Source organism: Sander lucioperca, chromosome 16 (assembly GCF_008315115.2).
Source record: "Sander lucioperca isolate FBNREF2018 chromosome 16, SLUC_FBN_1.2, whole genome shotgun sequence".
Taxonomy (NCBI): Eukaryota; Metazoa; Chordata; class Actinopteri; order Perciformes; family Percidae; genus Sander; species Sander lucioperca.
The window spans coordinates 17,320,805-17,343,045 of record NC_050188.1 but is presented as its reverse complement, the minus strand read 5'-3'; the positions used below and the strand labels follow the sequence as shown (position 1 = coordinate 17,343,045).

General features: G+C 38.8%; 1 protein-coding gene across 2 annotated transcripts; it reads left to right on the top strand.

Moving 5' to 3' along the window:
- Positions 1–276: 276 nt before the first annotated feature.
- LOC116047406 (neurocalcin-delta B) lies at positions 277–21,878 on the top strand. 2 transcript variants are annotated; one of them, XM_031296208.2, is made up of 4 exons: positions 277–481; positions 15,910–16,340; positions 18,089–18,194; positions 19,817–21,878. In XM_031296208.2, exons 2-4 carry the CDS (start codon positions 15,963–15,965, stop codon positions 19,909–19,911), a joined length of 579 nt encoding a protein of 192 aa, XP_031152068.1. In that variant the 5' UTR covers positions 277–481; positions 15,910–15,962; the 3' UTR covers positions 19,912–21,878. The 2 variants fall into 2 exon arrangements, with proteins under 2 accessions (XP_031152068.1, XP_031152070.1); XM_031296210.2 differs by lacking the exon at positions 277–481 and adding an exon at positions 986–1,049.
- The last annotated feature ends 363 nt before the right edge of the window (positions 21,879–22,241 follow it).

Here is a 22,241-nt window from a genome sequence, read left to right as displayed (position 1 = left end):
ATCTTTTTCATATTCCTGAGATACATATTATAAAGCACGCCAACATGATCCACTATCACTTTTTAATACCACACAACTCCTAACACACACCTATTCACACTTGTGTTCATATTATAACTATATATATATATATATATATAATAACAAAATGTTTTATATCTATGATTATAACCATGTTTTCATTAATTCATTAGTCAGAAAAAAACTTGTGTTGCCAGGACAACGCGGCTTCTCATTGGCCGCTGCAGCGACCCCGTGACTAGCAGGCTTGACGTCACTGCGAGAGTCTGCAGGGCAAAGCGGAGTCTGTGCAGCGGAACAAGCCTGGTGTCGAGTTTTGGACTGAGAGCAGCCGGGAAACTCCAGCTCATGAGTGGCTCCTGCAACCTGTTGCCACCTTTGTGTCTGAAACTTTTTACCGCGAGGTAATGGACTATTAGAGAGACTTTTAACAGGGCCTCCACATCAACTTAAAAGCGAGGTAAGTTGCCGCTAATGTTGGGTCCGTCCCTCCCTCGTAGTTTGTCCGCTTCCTGTTACTTCTTTTTTTTTTTGCAACTCAGGTGAGATGAGTTTACAGGTTGAAGCTGCAACTCTTACCAACACTCTTATATATATGTATAACATAACAGGAATAAGAGGATTTACACATTTTCTTCCATAACGTTGCAGTGCAGTAGAATTACAAGATGCTAGCAGCCGATTAAGCTTTACTTAGATTTCTAATCGGATGAGGCTGCTTCTTCTGTCCTAAATTAACCCCCAGAGGAGCCGGTAAAGGTTTTGCTTGATGTCTTCATACACTCTCTCCATATTTAATTGTAGAATGAGTGAGGACAGGAAGTGAAAAAGGAGTCCTGCTGCCACACAAGGCTGAGTGAGGCAGGGTATCTTATTTCAGCCAATACACAGTCAGTCAGTCAGTGGATTAAAGCAGAGAGAGAGAGAGAGAGAGAGAGAGAGAGAGAGAGAGAGAGAGAGAGAGAGAGAGAGAGAGAGAGAGAGAGAGGAGGTAGCATTATTGGACTGGTGGTGCTTTATCTTGACAAGTGAGTTAAAATGTTTGTTTTGCTGTAAATGAATGCCTTTGGTAGAGATCCTCTCATTATATACTAGTGTACAGTGACAGTGTTGTAGCAGTGAGATGTGTTTCACTTTAATGAGCTGACATCTGGAGAGCTTCAGGGCATTACATGGCATAACATTTAGGAACGAAGTACTTTGAAGGAAATTAACAGTCAAAGAAGCCAGGGCATCAGATCAATGCTGAAAATATTTGACAATGATTTTGATAATCTATAAAGTAATTTATCAAGCTAAAATGTCAAACATTTGCAGGTTCCAGCCTCTTAAATGTGAGGATTTGTAGCTTTCATTATTTTTTTACAGTGAACCCTATATAAAACTATATCCCGAAACAGGCCCATTGCAATTTACCCTGAGTCCAAGGTGAGGTCTTGTACTACAACAGAACATGAGTTAAAGGATAATATTTCATAAGAAGTTTTACATTTAAAACATGTTTTAACTAGTGGGATGTAAACAAGAACCTGTAATGGCTGAATTTCCTCTTGTTCCTGTGAAGTGTTTACAAAGTGATCAGAGTGGGCGGTGATGTGAAAAGACGTGAGTGGACCCGCAAGGAGAAACAATCAAATGTTACAGACCGTGACAAGAAAAGCTTAAGTTAATTGGATCAAATGCAGATGCAGGGAATGAGAGGAAAGAGGTTCACTCACACAAAGAAAACCGAAAACTACTACTGACACAGACTCTAGTTTTCTATCTTTGAGGCTCTGTGGCTTCCAAATGTTTGATAGGTTTTAAGTGAATTTCAACCAAAACTCTCTGTCCAGCTCCTCCTCCTCTCACCTCAGACAGCCTACTCAATATAGCAAGAACATTTAAAGACCTGCGGAGGTGCTGCTGACACAAGGGTGGAGTCAAGATAATAGCCCCCTTGGTGTTAAAAGCATCCCTCCAAACATTTCAAGATGCTGAACTCTCACAGACGTATGCTAAATTTGAACAGATGTTCTATTTTCATTTGCGTGGGTTTGTTTTGGGCCAGACTGGCCACATTGGCTGCAATCCTCTGTAGTTATGCTCGTCTGTGCAGCAGTCGGTGCTCTTTTGAATTGAATTAGACATTTTTTTAGAGAAAGCGGACAGGGAGAGGGATTGGGAGAAAGCAAAGGATGAGTAGAAGATTAAACTGAAGGAAGAAGAGCATGGTTCAAATGCTGAGTTAAAGAAATAGATTTTGGTCTGTCACATGGATAATTGTTTGGATAGAAAGCCACATTTCACACATGCTGTGCAGCAGATACCTCTGGCCGAGAGGGGTGGGAGTTGTTTAGTCATTGCACAGATTGACATTTCCATCTCTTTAGCCTTTGTCTTGCTAGCATGCTGTTTCAGAGAGAGGCACATTTAGATATTCAGTGCAAAGTAAACCACACTCTCCCCGTGCAATCAGTAACAATTTGCTGCGAGTGTGTGTGTTTGTCCAATCCTGAGTCTGTTGCAGCTCTGCCTGCCTTTTTGCACTTTTTTTTCTTGTTCTTGTTCGCTCGCTCATAATGGCTTCTCTGTCATGATTGTGGTTTTCTGCAACGCCTTAACGCACGAAGCTCTCTGGCTGAAAATGGGAGCTCATGTGTGCTGCATTATGATGACGTTGCTGCCTTAGGTCTCTCAAAGGCAGGATGGATGGGATTTAGAGAAGTAAAGAAATGGTTTAAGAAATCAAGCAAAAAAGTCAAGCAAAAAAAACGGTTGCAATTCAAATAATTTACATTTTAAAACTGCTGTAAAATAAACGATTACATTTCAATTGTACTGATATTTGAGTCATCTGAGACAGCTGTGTCGGAGCATTTACCAATATTCACATTCCACTGATGTCCATTGAAATGACAGATAGAGGAAATAATGCATTTATTGTGATTACCACAAATATTAAGGAAGTGTAAGAGGAAGTTATGGCTATTTTTAGAGCTGTGTTTTAAGAGTGATTTGACCTTCAGCCTCTCTTCTCTTCAGTCTTATGTTTGCATCCATGTGGAGCAAACTGGCTGCAACTAATGGTTATTTTCTTTAAAACCCAATCTACTGATTAGTTCTTTCTTTTTTTTCTAATTTTCAGAGCCTTTGGTGACAAATTCACATGTAACATATGCCAAAGAAAAGGCAGTACATTCTCACATTGGAGAAGCTGAAAGCAGAGAGAGGTTGTTTTTTTTTTAAGACTATTTTTTGGGCTTTTCCGCCTTTTAATGGACAGGACAGTTAAGTGTGAAAGGGGAGAGAGAGGGGGAAGACATGCAGGAAATCGTCACAGGTCGCACTCAAACCCATAACCTCTGCGTCGAGGCACAAACCTCCATGTATATGTGCGCCTGCTCTACCCACTGAGCCAACCCGGCCACGAAAGCAGAGAAAGTTTGGCAATTTTATCAAAATAGTTCATTTCTGTCAATTGATTAATCAACAATTATTTCCGCTCTAAACTGGATGCAGTTATTTCATGACACTGTTGGCATCAAAATCATATTTTTCACTTTCACTTTCAGTCTTTTACCTTTATATCTCTGTAGAGATGTTAGTTTCCCCAGTCAGCCTCTGCACAGGTCAGACCAAGAGTAGACCAGCCCCCTGAACTTACACTAAATAACACAAGAGATAGAGTTGCAGTCAGATATTCAAGGAGCCACTAAAGCATGCTACACTGAACAGCGCTCGTCACGACATTTGTAACATGAGCACTGGTGCTCCCAAAGCTATGTCGTGCTGCAGCAGTGTTGGATATTTCGAAATGTGCTGCTGATCAGACATGTGGGCTCTAACCAGAATATGTTTTGAGATAGATTTGTATAGTGTGTGTGTATAGTATTTGTTAAGATGTTGAGGAGAGCTGCAGGGCATCCTTTTTAGATCTCGTAAAATTTGAGCCAAAATGGCACAAAACCAAACCGACCTGTCACATCATAGTTCATACGTGCCTCATTTGTGAGAGTAATGGCTAACCCTTATTTCATTTTAATCATTTGCAAGTTTCTACAGAGAGAACATACCATACAAGCGTTCTGTGCTCAACACTAAAGGCTAGTTTTAGTTGGTTTGAGTAATAATTGCTCTGACATGACTTTGATGTGCTCAACATAATGTGTCTTCAGTTGCTCACATGCAGCAGTAAATTACATTTTAAAGAGTGGTATTGAGTGTTTGATGTGCTGTAGGATCTCAGTAGTGATAGTAGAACGTTTGCTACCATGTCAGCTTTTGTCATCCTGCACTTCAGTTAGACTGATGATGATCTCTGGCAGAGTGTCCAGAGTCACAGTCATCTAACTGCATGAAAATGTTCTCCACCTACGAGTTTACATCTTTACTTAAAAAGTTAAGCATGGGAGGGCATAGATCCTACATACTGAAAGTACTTTCACACTAACATATATTTTTTTTCACCTTTTGTGCATCAACTAGAAGACAGAAAATAAATCTGCTACATAGTTGATAATTGATTAATTGGATAAGTCATTTTTTTGAAGATAAAATACCCCAAAAAATCACTGATTTCAGCTTCTCAACTGTGAATTTTTGATGGTTCCTTCCATGTTGCTGTAAATCGTTGGGACTGTGTTAATCAAACGCACAACTCTGAGCTCTTGCAAAAACAGATGATGCGGAACAGAATTACTGATACATGAATGATTTGCTTAGCAGAGGAGAAAGAGAGTGGTTCTGAGATGAAGCATTATTTAATTTTGACCTGTGGGTGAATGTCAGATTGCCGATCATGGTCGAGAATGACTGGCCTCAGCTCTGCAGCCTGATCACAGATGGATCATATTACATTATGAATGTGTCATTCACAAACTCACTATCTGTGAACAGGTTTCTTTTAATCACTCTGGCTCTCTCTTGCCCCTGATACATTTATTACGTACTTAGTTTAAACTTACTATTATTTTTATTTAGGCAGTTTTTAAACACTGATTTCATTCCATTTATATTGAAACAAATATTAAAGCTGAAATGATTGATTAATTGGTCGACAGAAAATGAATCTGCAACTATTTGGATAATCGTTTCCAGTCACTGGTTCCAGCTCAAATATGAGGATTTGTTGTTTTCCTTTTTTTTTCTTTGATAGTAAATTTAATATCGTTTTGTCTTTTGTTGGTTTGAACGGTTAACTAAACAAAACTAGACACTTAAAGATGTCATCTTGGCTTTTTTTTTTTTTTTTTACTTTAAAAAAACTTGACGCACCAGATAGAGCTGGGCAATATATCGATATTATATCGATATCGTGATATGAGACTAGATATCGGCTTAGATTTTCGATATCGTAATATCGTAATATGACATAAGTGTTGTCTTTTCCTGGTTTTAAAGGCTGCATTACAGTAAAGTGATGTCATTTTCTGTTACCAGACTGTTAGCTGTTCTATTATCTTTACCTTTACCCATTTAGTCATTATATCTACATTACTGAAGATTATTTATCTTAAATCTCATTGTGAAGATATTTTGTTAAAGCACCAATAGTCAACCCTATAATATCGCCACAATATCGACATCGAGGTATTAGGACAAGAATATCGCGATATCTGATTTTATCCATATCGCCCAGCCCTAGCACCGGATGGTTTGTTAACACAGAACCATCTGAGAAGCCGCCATTGAAAACTGTTTGGAAAAGGGCAGGCACTTTCAAAAAATACCTGGCAGGTGATTGGATGAGCCATCTGTCTATTACGTCCGCCATTGTTGTTTTGAACGAACGGTCTATATATATATATATATATATATATATATATATATATATATATAAGCTTGCTTCTTAACCTCTAGGCCACCACTGCCCCCCCCATGAATCAAAAATGAAAATAATTGTTTGATGTTTGACCATATTTTTATTTCATGGAAATGTTTTCGTGTTGCTTTCATTAGCTGTTGGATAAGATAGTTGTTGCCGCTGATGATGCTGTGTCATGATATTGTCTATAGTTGAATATGAAGCAGCATTGTTGTTGGTTTAAAGAGTTCAATCGGTCTCAAAGCCCATCAGGTTGATCTTGTCCTCTGCTCAATGTCTCAAACGCTGAACAACATGTGTGTCCTGTCGGTGTTATTAGAAACCGAAAGTGACAGCCTGTTCTCTGCTGGATTATAACTGCACAGGCTGAGGTCACAGACTCAGGTCTGTTCTTCTCACGGGCACACTCCCGAGGTTAAAGTGCCTGGTGTTCACTCACTTGTCTTGACTTTATGAGACGGTAGAGGTAGAGACTTGGCTCAACCATGTGACCTCTCCACTTGTCAAAGCCTGGGTTATGTAACAGTGCCAATAAAGGTCTGCCAGCAGCAGAAGGTAAGAGTATTAACTGTTAATTATAAGCAGTGATCTTCAGAGTCAGAAATAGGGTTCTTAGGGGTGACTAGTTGAAGGGATGTTCAGTAGAGGTCTGAGCTTTCATGCCATCATTTCTTCTTTTAAAATACAGAAACCTTCAGCAGAGAGAGAGAGAGAGAGAGAGAGAGAGAGAGAGAGAGAGAGAGAGAGAGAGAGAGAGAGAGAGAGAGAGAGAGAGAGAGAGAGAGAGAGAGAGAGAGAGAGAGAGAGAGAGAGAGAGAGAGAGAGAGAGAGGCATTAGATGTCAAATTACATTAATATAGCAGATAAACATTTGTACCCATACATACTGTACACATGGAGCAATAGCTGCATGTCTGTGGACTGTGGGAGGAAACGAAAACCCACAGGGAGTAACATGCAAACTCCACACAAAAACTACACCCAGCTGTGTCGTCTAACAACTAGCCAAACATTTTTAAAGAAGTCAAATACTTGCCTTGTAGTAATGAGCTTTTAGTTTCCATTAAAGTGAAAATGGTCATTATTATATGTTGTTGTAAAGCTGATGAGAGCACACTAATTAACCTTCCCTCGCTCATGTTGAGTCATAGGGAGAGAAACACTTTAGTCGGCTCTGTTTGTGTGAACAGTCGGGCTGAAGGTACGATTGGAGCCACAGCTAAAAGCAAACAATTAAACAATCCGTCCGACACACAGAAACTGTAATTAAATGCTATTGTGAATCAAAGGCGAAGAAGAAAGAAATGTTTGTTTTTGACATCTCGCTGCCAAAAATGAGCGCTTGTATGGTCAATAATCATGACAACGCAGCCTCAATTGTCATAGTAATGCTCCACAATCCATTAAAAATTGAAAATGCAGATTGAGTATGTGACGGTCTCGATCACCGCATGAGACAAAGCGTGAGTTTATGAATGAAATGAATGGAGGTAGTCAGGATGGTTAATTAGTGGAATGAACAGGGTTTTGACTTTGGAGAGTCATTGCATTTGTATTTAGACTTTGAATGAGAGATATAAGACCTTAAATTGGTTGTGATGGGGCTTTCTAAAAACACATGACATACCACTGAGATCATAAACTTGTTGATAAACTGTTGCTTGCAGTGAAATGTCAGATTGTTGTTTGTATGTGGAAGGTTTTAGCTTAGTATTAATTCATATATGTTTTATTATGTTATGTGTATTTTCATTATTATTCATTGTTCAAATCTGTATGGAAGACAAATTTCTCCTCTGGGACAATAAAGTTGAGGTTGAAGTTGAATACAGGAGAGGACACATTTGTGCCATCTAAAAGTAACCTGGTTTCCAACTGTTACTTTCTCTTTCTCTACATAACTGCTTCTACCATGGTCATATTGCAAATCTAATCGAGCATTCAATTCAGTATTTTTAAGTAGTATAGTTAAGTATTTTCTGGCTTGTTTTAGTTTTACAATCTGTCTAAAACAGGAAAACTTAGACTTGAATGTACACCCTGAAGATATAATGTTCAAATGATGCCATTCAGTAACAGATAATAAACAATGTCTACCAAGGAAAGACATATTTCCTGATCTTTGCTCAGGTTGAAGTAGACCTCTTTTCACAGCAGACAATTTGACATGCCACGGTGTGTTCATAGGCCTTAAAATTCAGATGTTGGGAATGTTTCAATGGTAAAAAGAAATTCATTATTGATTAACCTGTCTTCTCGATTAATTGTTTGGTCTATAAAACATCAGAAAACAGTGAAATATGCCCATCACATATATCCTAGAGCACAAAGTGATGACATTAAATGTCTTGTTTTGTCCAACTAACAGGCCCAAACCCCAAATCATTCAATTTACTTTAATCAATAGACTAAGAAAAGCGGCAAATGCTCACATTTGAGAAACTGGAACCATCAAATATTTGTTACTTTTGCTTGAAAAATGACAAGCGATTGATAGATGATCAAAATAGTTACCTTGCGTATTAGCTGATAGCTTCAGTTGTAATCTTATATTGTAAACAGTCCCTATGTTGCCCCTCTCGGGTCTAGACTGTTTGCTTCTGTCTAATTTAAAGGTAGACACACTTCCAGTCTGTCAGCAGTTCACATTGGACCACTGCTGTGTAGCTGCTGTGTTTTGTTCCAGAGTTCCATGAGTGTAAATGGGTGTTAATCTCTTTTTCACGCTGGCATTGAAGTGAACTATGGGTAACAGCAGGGAACTCATTAGAGGTTGCTACCACATTGCTAGAGCCCATTGTTTACTCTGAGTTAGTTAAAGGATGATCGCTGGCTGTTTATGGAACATGCAAGTGTGAAATAAAGGGACAAGAAGACTGAGTCTTTGCATTAGCAAAACTAATGAACTAATGAAAATGCAGGCTGTTTAATTCAAACTGCAACCACTTCATCACAAATCTACCTATTCATACGGTTATACTTAAAGTGCCCAAATTGCTAAATCAATTTGTATAGATTGGTTTCAAGGACCCTCTTGTTTCCTGTTGAGTTTGCCATTGAAGCAGCACTTTTCATTAACGCTAAGTTGGCATGAAGAGCATATTCTCACTAAAGCACCCACTTTCCAGGGAAGTAAACACGATGGCAGCTCTATTTTAATCAGTCTTGATTAATTAATGGATCAGCTAAAAGGGCGAACGTAAGACAAGTCAAATGGGATCAGTCTATATTTGCATACAGTTGTAGTTAGACAGCCAAATCTAAGTATGTTTCTTTCCATTTTATTAACTATTCCTTTCATAATTTAGCTCTGGAGTCTTTAAACCAAGTAAGAGAGGCCACAAACATCGACTGATAACAAAGAGGTGACAGATCTTTATTTCCTGTTCTGGAACAACCTACATACCTTTACAGTAATTTGGCCTGACCTGACATTGCTGATTTTATCTGTCATTATCCGCAGCTAAGCTTAGAACAGCTTCCCTCTTCTCTTAAGCCTGGAGAGCTCAGCAGCAGCTAGCGGTCTGACAGGGGAAAGTGCAAAGCACATGAGCTGCAGGGTTAAATGATGAACTGTGTCTTGTGTTGAGTGTTCAGGCTCCCTGTTCACTTTCTGCAACGACTCATCGTTACAAGTTGGATCAGCTCGGTGGCTAGTATGCATGTTGTTTAAATGCTTGGAAAGCATGAAACATAGACAAGTCAAATTGTACTTGAGATTTACTTAATTTATCCATATCTTTTCTGCCGATTTTATTTCAAAAGCCTTATCAAAACTCAAACTATGTCGATAAACTACTGGACTGTTAATACTGTGTGTGTGTGTTGATGCATCGGCATCAAAGTTCCTGCAGGAAATGGAAGTTGCATCTGCAGAGATGCACGCACAGACACGTTGCAGGAATTGGGGTTATCAACAGTGTGTCTGCTACACTGGCAGTGTGGGCGTAGTTGTGCATATGTAGTGGTTGTGCACCATGAAAATATTTGGTGGTCTCCTGTTGCAGGTGCATTGAAGACTGAACCTGGCTGTTCATGTGCACAAGACCGCATACTCACCTTTATCTCCCTGCTTTTCTTTTATCTCGTGTACTGTCATAGTTTCTATGATAACTTTTATTTGCATTTTTTCACAAAATGGCAACAACAACTAAAGGGTAAAAAAAAAAGTGCAGTTAAGATTAAAAAGACACCAGACTGTCAACTAAATTACCGCCTTAGAATAGACAAAATGAAACCAAGAACTACAAGTTTAACACGTGACAGTGAAGCTAATATAAAGAGATGATATGAAGGGGAAAAAAACATTTAAATTATTTTATTAAAACATATTCCACGGTTTGTAGTGAATACTGTAGGTTGTTTTTACATATTTTCCATCATTTACATTGACCTTTTTTAGAAGTCAAGAGTTAGTAGGTGCCAGTTTTGAACTGTCTAGTAACACTTTGTGATAACAACAATATGAGGTTAACAGCCCAAGTACACATAATGTTAGGGCACTTGACATCCCAAAACTTCAAGCCAAGCTGATCCATCTCATCTTGTAAGCAGTTTAGTTTAGTTGGTGGATGATGGCCAACCTCGTTTTTAGCAGCTAAAGAGTCAGGTGCTGATGGAGACCAAAAACAGAGCTGAAAGGAGAGTGTATATTGATGATAGGTAATAATATGTTAGCAATGTGTTTACAGCTTGTTCCACTGCCCCCAAGTTGGCAAAAAGTCAGATATTGCAGTTTTTTTTAAATTTGTTTATATTTTATTTATAGCTTTTCTGTTTAACAAACAAGACAAAGCACAGCAGACCATAACAAAGTAACCCACCCATAGACAAGCAAAAAACAATAACAATAGACTAACAATTAAGTAGCTAAATGATTTTTAACAAAGTATGCATACATTATATATACATGTACAAACACAGGATCAAATAAAATAAAGTAAAATAAAGAAAGGTTGCTCTTCTGTGAAAGAGTAAAACCAGTTGACATATGGAGTTATATTCCTATCTTTATTCAAGAGCGCATTATTTCAATTAATTATACTAATATTACGTTCAGATGTTGTAATAATTTCCCTCAAAACCTTGCTCTCACACTCAAATAGTCACTGCTCGCGCTTGGATTTGCTGTGCTTGTGCTCAAACTTTCTGCTTGGACTCAGATATTTCTCCTTGCACTCAGGCTGATTATGCGCGCTTGCAAATCTTCTCCTCTCGGATTTTTCCTGCGCTCTTGGATTGTTTGTGTGACAACCCTATCAAAATTCAGCAACCAATAGAATGCCAGCTGTAGTGTTGACCAATGAAATGATCCCTGCCCCGTTGAGGGTGCGTTCGTTTTATGTTAGAACATCCGTTGCGGATGGCTCCTCTGTAACCATGGGTCTGTAATCCAAGTTTATTTACCCCTGCCGTCCATCGCTTTATTATTAGTATATGTCAATAATGTGCACAGAATGGTCGACGCTCTTTCACCTGCACCCATCAGGAAACGGGAGAAAGCTTTGAAGTGGGACATTTCAAGTTACGTACACAACTATGAGGGTGAGTAACATAAATTAAGCACATAGCATATGGCGCTAGCCTGGCTTGATGTCCGTAAAGAAATAGCTTTTCTTTATACCGGTAGTTTAGCTAGCTAGATTGAACGACATATGACGGACAGTATGTGTGTATTTACAACTGGTATTTAATGACCCTATTTTGTATTTTTTCCTCATTTGGTTAAACATGTTCCTGGGGATTTGGCTAATTTCAGACATGCTAGCATATAGCCTAGCTTGATGTCCGTAAACAAATAGATTTTCTTTATAGTTTAGCTAGATTGAACAACATATGACGGACAGTATGTGTGTATTTAATGACCCCACTTTGTATTTTTTCCTCGTTTGGTTAACCTTGTTCCTGGGGATTTGGCTAATTTCATGTTAGAGCCAATAGTAAAACCTAAACTGTAATATAACTGAAAGAACCCCAGAAACTGGATTGTTTTTGTCCATTTTTGCATTACTGTTGTGTGTTGTTCATCAGAATTTAGTCTTCATTCCTTCATATAACATTAGTTTGAAAATTATGGATTCATATCAGTCTGTATAAAACGTTGTAATGTTAAGTACAATTTTATCAGATCTAGAAATGATTTGCTCCTTAAATAGCAGTTTTTTTTTAATGAATACAAAGCAAACTGAACAGAAAAAAAACCAAGCATTTTCTTTTCTTTTCTTTTCTTCCAGTTGGGGTTGAAGGGCTCGACCAATGCTGCATCATAGCAGCACAGTGTCTTATCACCAACCCATGAAAGCTAGAAGTCACCCTGCTACTCCAGATCTACCTACTGTACGGCTGACTACAGACTACAACCATCTGCTCCAGATCTACCTAATGTATGACTGGCTACAGACTACAACCATCTGCAACATCATCAACAGCTGCACTTAAAGTCTCTTGGGGTCATATGGGACTCGGTTGTTCTCCATACTGCATCATACACTATATTATTTTTCTGTTTTGTTATATTAGTAGGCTACAGACAACACTAAGAATCATTACTTAATCACAGTATATATTATTCTGGTGTACACTGTTGACTTGACTCACTGCTATTGATTATACGTCACTTTAGCTTGCAACTACCTCATAACTTTACCTTAATTGCTCTTGTATAGTTAATTTATCTTCTAGTTGTATATACCTCCTATTTAATTAAATTATTCTTAACTTGTGTTGCAATACCTGAATTATCCCTCTTGTGAACACTAGGCTTATCTTTATTTTAGTTCATATCATAACCCTGCTCACAAACACACCTGTACCTGGGTCATCTGTTTGCCAATATCAATGTTCCTGCTACAGTAAATCCTACAGGCAAAGTGTACTGCTTCACAGGAGTATGAACCATACACTTTTTAGGTTTTGTGTCAAATATTGTGCAGTTTGTTATGAATTACTCATTGTTTTGACAAGGTAAATTAAAGCCGTTTAACAACCTGCAAGTGTCCACTCTGGTAAATTTAATTGTACTGTTTTTTTTTTATAAAGATTACAGAACATGAAAAACCTATTTGCCTTGATAAGGGTTTTAATTTGTTGCAAATATGAACATGGCTTTAATAATCTATCTTATTGCTCTGAAAAACTACAATGATTTAAGAAATATTAGTGATACTTATCAACATTTATTGAATTGATTGTATATGTGGGCAGACATTACAGGCACCTATTCATGTAAGCAGAGAACACAATAGTTTGTTCTCTCTTTTATCACTTGGATTATGCAGGTGGTGGTGCAGAAACAGGGGTGAAGTCCTTGTAGATCTCTGGCACTTTGAGGACAGACAGATCCAGCAACTCTCCACTGTTGTCTTTGTATAGTGTGCTCATATTTAAGACAAATTCATAGACATCAACACATAAGATATTAGGTGTACATAGCTTTCTTTAACATCATTACTATCTTACCTTACCTTCTCTGCTTTGGATTTGTGGACATCACAGTAATTTTCTCTCCCGGGCCTTGTTGTGCACCCTGTGAATTTAAGTAAGATAAAGAAATGATGAAGTATATGTAACATGATTTTACAATTAAATTATTATCAGACTTGCCAACGTTCTTGATTTGTGCCACTACTGCCTGCCCTCTGCACACAGGTGAGTACAGGGGGAACCAATGGGATTTTGCGTTTGGAGTAATGTGCTGACTGGAACAACACAGTAGTGTGGTTGTACAACACTGGTCCATGCACACGGTGCAGCTGTGATGCAGCTCAACAGGGGTACTTCAGTCACACCTGGAAGAAGAGAAACTGAAACAAAATACTTGTTTTTTTCTGTTCAGTTTGCTTTGTATTGATTTCATTAGGGTAAAAATAAATAACTGCTATTTTAAATAGTGTTTTATTATAGGAGTGAAATTGTACTTACAACTTTCTATACAGATATTATGAATGTTATTATTGTTAAAATAATGTTATAAGAATTTAGAACAATATCTGAAAAACATACAACAGTGATGTAAAACTGATAGAAACAATCCAGTTTCTTTTGTTTTTCAGTTATATTACAGTTTAGGTTTTACTGTTGCCTCTAGCATGTCTGAAATTAGCCAAATCCCCAGGAACATGGTTAACCAAACGAGGAAAAATACAAAGTGGGGTCATTAAATACCAGTTGTAAATACATACTGTCCGTCATATGTCGTTCAATCTAGCTAGCTAAACTACCGGTATAAAGAAAAGCTATTTGTTTACGGACATCAAGCTAGGCTAGCTATGGCTAGCGCCATATGCTATGTGCTTAATTTATGTTACTCACCCTCATAGTTGTGTATGTAACTTGATATGTCCCACTTCAAAGCTTTCTCCCGTTTCCTGATGGGTGCAGGTGAAAGAGCGTCGACCATTCTGTGCACATTATTGACATATACTAATAATAAAGCGATGGACGGCAGGGGTAAATAAACTTGGTTAACAGACCCATGGTTACAGAGGAGCCGTCCGCAACGGATGTTCTAACATAAAACGAACGCACCCTCAACGGGGCAGGGATCATTTCATTGGTCAACACTACAGCTGGCATTCTATTGGTTGCTGAATTTTGATAGGGTTGTCACACAAACAATCCGAGAGCGCAGGAAAAATCCGAGAGGAGAGGATTTGCAAGCGCGCAGAATCAGCCTGAGTGCAAGGAGAAATATCTGAGTCCAAGCAGAAAGTTTGAGCACAAGCACAGCAAATCCAAGCGCGAGCAGTGACTATTTGAGTGTGAGAGCAAGGTTTTGAGGGAAATTATTACAACATCTGAACGTAATATTAGTGAGAAATGCTCTCAAATTGAAATAATGTGCTCTTGAATAAAGATAGGAATATAACTCCATATTGACACAGTTACCAAGTGAAAATCAAGCATTTTAAGGCATTCTTGATAGATAAGACAAAAATGGTTGCCAAATTTCGTCAAAGGTTACAGAGTTGAGAGAGACATTGTCTCGTACTTTCTCCATATGTAGCAAGTTGGACATCTCTGCTAGCCAGGTCTTAAGAGGGAACATCCTCGCTTTTCCACAATGTCAAAATGTCTTACGATGTAGGTGGTGCAACATTTTTAGATGACTGGTCCTGCCGAAAACTGCAGTACATGGGTCTAGTACAATATCACAGTCAGATATTGCAGGTTTAAACTGTATTTTAGTGTCTTATGGCCCAGACACACCAACCCGATAATCGGCCGTCGGACAGTCTGGCGAGGTCAGTGACTCTGTGTGTGTTTGGTGTGTTCTGTGCCGTCGTCCCTCAGAGGAGCTGTCGGCCTGCATTTTGGCCGACCTGACTTGCTGGGTTGGAGGCGGGCAGTCGGACTAGATTGGTGGAGTGCTACCCCGGAAATAACGAGCGGGATGAGTGACGAAGGCCTCTCAAAATCTGACGAAAATCTTTTAAACTGACCTTTGTCAATCTGAAATGAAGACACATTCAGCAAATGCATGGCCCATTTCTGGCTTAAAATGTTTTCAAAAATACGTTTCAGTGAACTATTTGCGTAAAAAACGAGATCGTATTTCGAACAAGCCACCATTACTACCGGCTGGTGAAGCCAGACCCACCTGACGCGTTGTCATTTCCGGTTTTCATTTTTTGTATTACGTCTCGCACACGCGCAGAACGTACGCTCAAGACGGCGCCGCTTCGATGTGTCCAAGGCACTTTTTGGACCTCGGGGAGCTGACTGATCAGTCCGACTGCCTTTTCTGCCGACGGTCAGCCGTCGGGTTAGTGTGTCAGGGGCTTTATGAGTGGATTAATTATTGTTTTTTTTAAGAAAAACAAACATTGTTTAACAATGACGCTAACAGAAGTTAGCCCAGCTTTTTAAAGTGTGAAAGTGCATCAAGACTGTATGTTGTTTTTTCTTCCTTTTTTACAACACTGTCTTCCCTCCTCCTCTTATGTCAAAAAGGCTCAAGGTCATTTCAGATTATTTCTAAAATCCTTTTTCTGTCCTCTCTCTCTCTCTCTCTCTCTCTCTCTCTCTCTCTCTCTCTCTCTCTCTCTCTCTCTCTCTCTCTCTCTCTCTTTTACTCTGAGCAGTCTAAATTGCCGCTACCCTCACAACACCCACAGCCTAAACACAAGCAGCGACCATGGGCAAACAGAACAGCAAGCTACGTCCCGACGTCATGCAGGACCTGATGGAGAACACAGACTTCACCGAGCATGAGATCATGGAATGGTACAAGGGCTTCTTGCGGGACTGCCCCAGCGGTGCGCTCTCCATGGAGGAGTTCAAGAAGATCTACGCCAACTTCTTCCCTTATGGAGACGCCTCCAAGTTCGCCGAACATGTCTTCCGCACTTTTGACGCCAATGGAGATGGGACCATAGACTTCAGGGAGTTCATCATCGCCCTGAGTGTGACCTCTCGTGGTCGGCTGGACCAGAAGCTGAAGTGGGCGTTCAGTATGTATGATCTGGACGGGAATGGATACATTAGCAAGGCAGAGATGCTGGAGATCGTAACGGTGGGTTTACTGTTATGGTCTAGAGTGTTTTTGTTCTGTTTTGGTTCATTCTGTCTTTATTTCCCTCCATTCTTCATTCTCTCAACTGTTCAGACGTTCTGCTTCTTGAGCTTTATTTAGCCCTCAGTCCTTCACTGGCCATAGCATGCCATTATGGTAACACCATGTTCCCTGGTCCTAAAACTACTCCTGCAGTGAAGCAACATTTTGCTTAGCCATCCACACCAGAGTTGCTACACCATATATCCATCTGCTTCTGTGTTCGACACCATTTGACTGCCCACAGCAGGAAAACCAGCGGCTGTGTAATTTTAGAAACCAGCAGTTCCTCTCAGCCCCTCAGACATCTCTAAATAAGACTTGACTGTGGTGTAATTCTAAATGTGAGCGGTCCTCCTTTGATCCTCATATTGACTCAGCACTACACACTGCTCTTTATTTATAGTGTGTCTGTGTAAAGTGAGCGTGTGTGTTCATGTGTAGGGGTGCCTTGATACATTGGCAAAATATCCATCAGATCATTATCAGTTCATCTATTTATTGTTTTTGTTTTTTTTATATTAACTGATGGTTTTTATGATGCCTGATTTTAGAAGGTGCTGAAGCCCCCTCAGCACCCCTTTTTTTCCTTGTCTATGAAAAGTAGTAAAATGTGTCCAACACAATTAGAGAATCCAAGGTGACGTCAAATTCCTTGTTTTGTCTGACTGTAAGATAGTACATTTACACTATATAAAACAGAAAAGCAACACACACTTATTAAATTACTTTAAAATAATGAATTGATTATTTTTCTGTCAATTGATTTAATCTACTAGTTGTTTCAGCTGTAGTGCAATATTATTTTTACTGCAAATATGTTGCTGATTGTTGAATTGAAGTTTCTGTGACCTTCTTTTCTGGAGTTATCTTCCTCAATACAGCTGTCAAAATTTTGACAACCCCCCACCCCAAAAAAAAACATACCCATGCTTTTCTATTAATGCCAATTACTTGCTAATCAATTAGTTGATCAGAAATGTTTTATATTAAAATGAATTATTCCTTTATCTACTACAAAATACCAAAGTATTACCCGTTTTCAAATGCTAGGCGTTGCTTATATTTTATATGTCATTACATTCTCTAGATTTTGTGGCTGCTGGTCAGATTGCCGGTCAAAAAAACTGTGTGTGTGTGTGTGTGTGTGTGTAGATGTACACAGCTGCTCTGGTGCATTGCTCTTTGGACAGATGATCTGACAAACCCTTCATCATTATGAGGAATATTTCACACTCTAATGTTAAAGTGTCTAATAGAAAGGTGGTACAGGCTAAAAAACAAATGTTTGCAGCACTATTAATATATACTACCAGCGCTAGCTTTTAAATATCACAGGAAACCTAAACAGTGAAGCAAAACACATTCACTGTTGTTGGTTTATCATCTATTTAAAAACCTAAACTACGTCTTTTAGACATGAATACTTCCTGATGGTCTCTGTTGAGTCAAATCAGACATATATATATATATATATATATATATATATATATATATATATATCCAGCTGGTGCTGCTTCTGGCCAGTATAACTCAAATGAAACATGATCAGACTGTAGACTCTTTATTGTTGTCTTTGTCGTTGGAGTTTTTGACTGATATATCTACAAATAAACTTACAAAAACAACAGATTTTACAGATTCAGTCAGAAACATAAAAGCTTCCATACTAAAAAGTGTGTTCATGATTTCCACCTTTCTGTATTCAGGCTATTTACAAGATGGTTTCCTCTGTGATGAAGATGCCTGAGGATGAGTCCACACCTGAGAAACGTACAGACAAGATCTTCAGGCAGATGGACTTAAATCGAGATGGTAAGTCTTCACTTTGCTGCAGTGTTTTCTGCTGAAACGGTAGCTTCTTTAACGCCTATAACTGAACTCAATGTCCCGTCAATCTCAATTATAGCCCAAATGATCAACAGCCGCCCAAAACCCACCAAATTAAATTAAAAGAAGTGAAACATGAACCCAATCTGGCAACACTGGTCAAGTTATGTAGATGCACTCTAGCATTTTAAGTTGAAGCCATTTAAAGCTATAGTGCGTAGTTTTTGTCGCCTCCATGAGGAATTCTAAGTAATGACAACAAAACTCTGCACGTCCATGATACAAGCCTTACGTGATCGTGCATGCGCCCCCACCCCTCCTCCACGCAGTTGCTAGTAGCCAAGGAGGACACGGAGGACATGATGGACTCTTCAGAAGAGATAATTATCTTCACTCGAGGTTCTGCGCGGGAAAATCACTGGACGACACGATCTTCTGAACATCAGCCATACTGAGAAATGCAGAGAGAGTTGTGTGGAGCTGATAGTCTTAAAAAGCTTTGTAATGGCAAATAATTTGGCAATGGCTTGAATGTAATGGACGTTTATTAACAGTGTTGGGGAAGTTACTTTTAAAAAGTAGTGTTTGCTCGTTAGGCGTTACTTCTTAAAAAAGTAATCCGTTACTTTACTTAGTTACCCCCTATGGAAAGTAACTTTTTACTTGACTTGTTACTTTTATGTTACATTTAAAAGCAGGGGTCTCTGGCAGAGACTGAAGTTAATTATACAGAAACTATCTTTGACCATAAAGCCAATCTATGGTTTATCAGTGAAGTGTCTGAACTCCACTGTAGACTGGATTCTCTACTCACAGAGTGACGGCTGATTCATTATGAACGAGTCCAGCGCGGGTTGAATGCAGGTCATCGGCGTTACACGGTGTTAGTGTATACTATGTAATGTCTGTATCGACTTGTACCGGTCGCGCGGCCACGATGGTCCGTGCATTGTCGTAGACACATGCAGCCTCTTTTCTGGAAATCCTTGCGTGTCCGTGCAACCGACACAAGTCCACAGCGATCCGCTGCGTTTATGTATGAGGCCGTCTCCACCGCATTCATCTGTGAGGTTGTCAGCTTTGTGTCTGTCTGGCTCAGAGCGTCTAGCAAAAAGCCACGAAGCTTAAAACGCTCTCAAAAGTTAGCTTTGGCTGCTTCTCGCTTGCCATGATTACTCTGCTACCAGCCTCTGCCACGTCCCGTGTGGAGCTTGTGAGCACGCAGCTGAGAAGGAAGTGTTGCTGTCAAATCTGTCCCTGGGAAAAGTAATGTTGTGCTGAATTGAAAAAGGAACTACGTTTCGTTACCAAATTTTCAGTAGTAGCGCGTTACGCTACTTTTTACCCAACACTGTTTATTAATATCAAAAAGTTATGCACTAAAGCTTTAAATAAACAAATGAACTAAAAATGTATTGCTATAGATATTTAAGAGACTTGGTAAAATTTTGTTGATAACGTGTCACATCACCTTGGGGAAGATATCTGCTCTTTTTTTTTTTTTTTCATTTAATCTATTTTTGATCTAGTTAGATCTGCTGCAATGCTTAAACAGGTCAATTAACCAATAATCTTTCTCTGTCTGTCTGTCTCTTTCGCTCTCTCAGGTAAACTGTCCCTTGAGGAGTTTGTTGAGGGAGCGAAGAACGACCCCTCCATCGTCCGGCTGCTTCAGTGCGATCCCAGCAGTGCTGGGCAGTAGAAAACTGGACTTTTTCCATCGCAGTTTGATTAATTTAACACATTTTCAAAATCTCTCCAAGCTGACCCACCTGAGATTGTTCAGATTTGATCACTTGAGCTATAGAGGCCCATTAACAAACACACACACATAGAAAACATGCAACAACTGTGCATATTACAAGTACCAAAGCCTGCCGCATATCTAACCTTCAGATGGCCACATGCACATGCTCTAAATGTGGCTCTGTTTGGTCAAAAGCTGAAGACAACATGGGTCTCATACGGTACAAATATAACTCAAAGAACTGAAACCCCATCAAAGACTTGTAACACTGTATCAAAGTTGTGCTATCTCTGTCTGAGAAGACAGCCAGAGAGGATAATCCAACAGATTTGTGATGTACATTGAGCTGAATCCAAGTTTGCTGTTTCTTTTTATTCTTTCATTTCTTTTTCTTTTTTTTTTAAAGCATAATTCCTTATTTGAAGGGAATCATTGTTCTCTTTTAACTGACTCGGTTTGTTGAGGGATGACGGACAGATTTTCACAAAGTATTGCAGTCTAGCTCCATGTTAACACTGGATGAAATGAAGTAAATGAGTCTGGGACGACAAGCGTTCACAGCTTACACTATGGCTTTTGATGACAGGAGATATGCGATGTTTTGGATAGTTTTTAACCATAAAAGATTTTAAAAGGGATGAAAGCTGATTATTTTTAATGTATATCTTGGAGAAATGTTACTTTTAACCAAAACTGACTCTAAATGAAGGGGAATATTTTGACTACAGATTACAACCATCTGTTCTTTTGAAAGTGACTTTTTATGCCAAGTTCTGTGTCCACACACACTTCATATTTAACTGAAGGCTACATTAACTTGAAAAATGCATATAAACAGCTGTGATTCTCTTCCTTCAATTATGGTTGAACAAGCGTATGAGCAAAAAAAAAAGGTTAGATCTTATGTGAATATATAGTCTGTTACTTATATATTCTTTTACTCTGTGATCACATTGTGGAAATTTGCTACAATGGAAGAAATTATTCTATTCTTTGACGTATAAATTATTGGAATGTGATGATAAACATTTTATTTTATTTTACTTGACGAATATGATATGAAAGAAAGTTGTACAGTATATTCATCATATTTATGCTAGAGATGTTAAAAAGGAGAGGACCACACATATTGCTATACATTTTGCTTTAAATATCCACAGCTACATTTAGTGTATGTAGATACTTTTTCTCCTTTAAATAGCTACAGATCTCAGTTTGATCCCCAGCCGCCCCTCCACTGACCTCATATTTCCCAGGAAGTCCGTAAACATTGGCAATCATTACGTTTTTTCTGTACTGTGTGTAACTGGTGTGTAAACTCTCTGAATGGTGTTTGCGTCATTAAAGTGCAACAGTAACATCTGCAAATCTCAAGTTTTGTCCAAATGTGACTTTACATCTGTGAAATGTGCACCAAATAATTTTAAATACAAATGTAATTGTAAGACAATTTCAGTGCTACTGTGACAATGGCAATACCAGAACAAAGCACTGACGGTAGCGAGTAACAGCTTTGTTTTTGCCGGATTTACTGATAGCTCTTTACTGCTTCCATTCTGCTTAACTTTCACCTGCCTGTACCTGCTGGTCTGAAAACACCATGAGATGCAGTAGTCTTCACAGGCAGATGGATGATGACTTTGAAGGGGGAATAGTTGTGATAAATTCTCTGGGCTTCTGCATATTTTAAGTAGGTGATCAAGTACATTAGTCCCACATTTCACTTCAATAGCATCTTGTGGTCAAGTGCCAAATATAGATTAATTAAAAAAAAAAATACAGTATTGTATCCATTTATACTGTGCAGTTAACTGTCGAACAAAAAACTTCACTATCATTTTGTAGATTTTGTATTATTAACTTGCATTGTGTTCTGTGTAGAATGTCAATTTTGTTATTCAAATAAAGACAAAATAGGAAAATGGCTGATTGTCTTTTTTCATATATATTTAGACAGTGTAACATGTAATAAAGACACATAACTAGCCAACACCGTGGCTTAAGAGATGTAATGTTGGTTAGTTTTTTGGGCCACTTTGGTAGGGACTGAAATAGCCAAACAAGTATTGGATAGATTGCCAGTAAATGTCATGGTTTCCAGATGATAAATCCTGATGACTTTTTTGATTCCTTAACTTTTCCTCTCGCGCAACCATGTATTCTTTTAGTTTTTAGTTTAAAGTTACAGGATGGATTATCATGAAATTTAGTACGCACGTTTCACACCGGATGAATTGCAATGCATGCAATACGTGATCCTTGACTTCTCTTCTAGCACCATCAGG

Excerpts from the sequence above, each read along its gene's own strand:
- LOC116047406 (XM_031296208.2), top strand. The coding sequence starts at position 15,963 with ATGGGCAAACAGAACAGCAAGCTACGTCCCGACGTCATGCAGGACCTG. Across the intron at positions 16,341-18,088 it reads AGATGCTGGAGATCGTAACG|GCTATTTACAAGATGGTTTC; the intron begins GTGGGTTTACTG and ends TTCTGTATTCAG. Across the intron at positions 18,195-19,816 it reads GATGGACTTAAATCGAGATG|GTAAACTGTCCCTTGAGGAG; the intron begins GTAAGTCTTCAC and ends TCGCTCTCTCAG.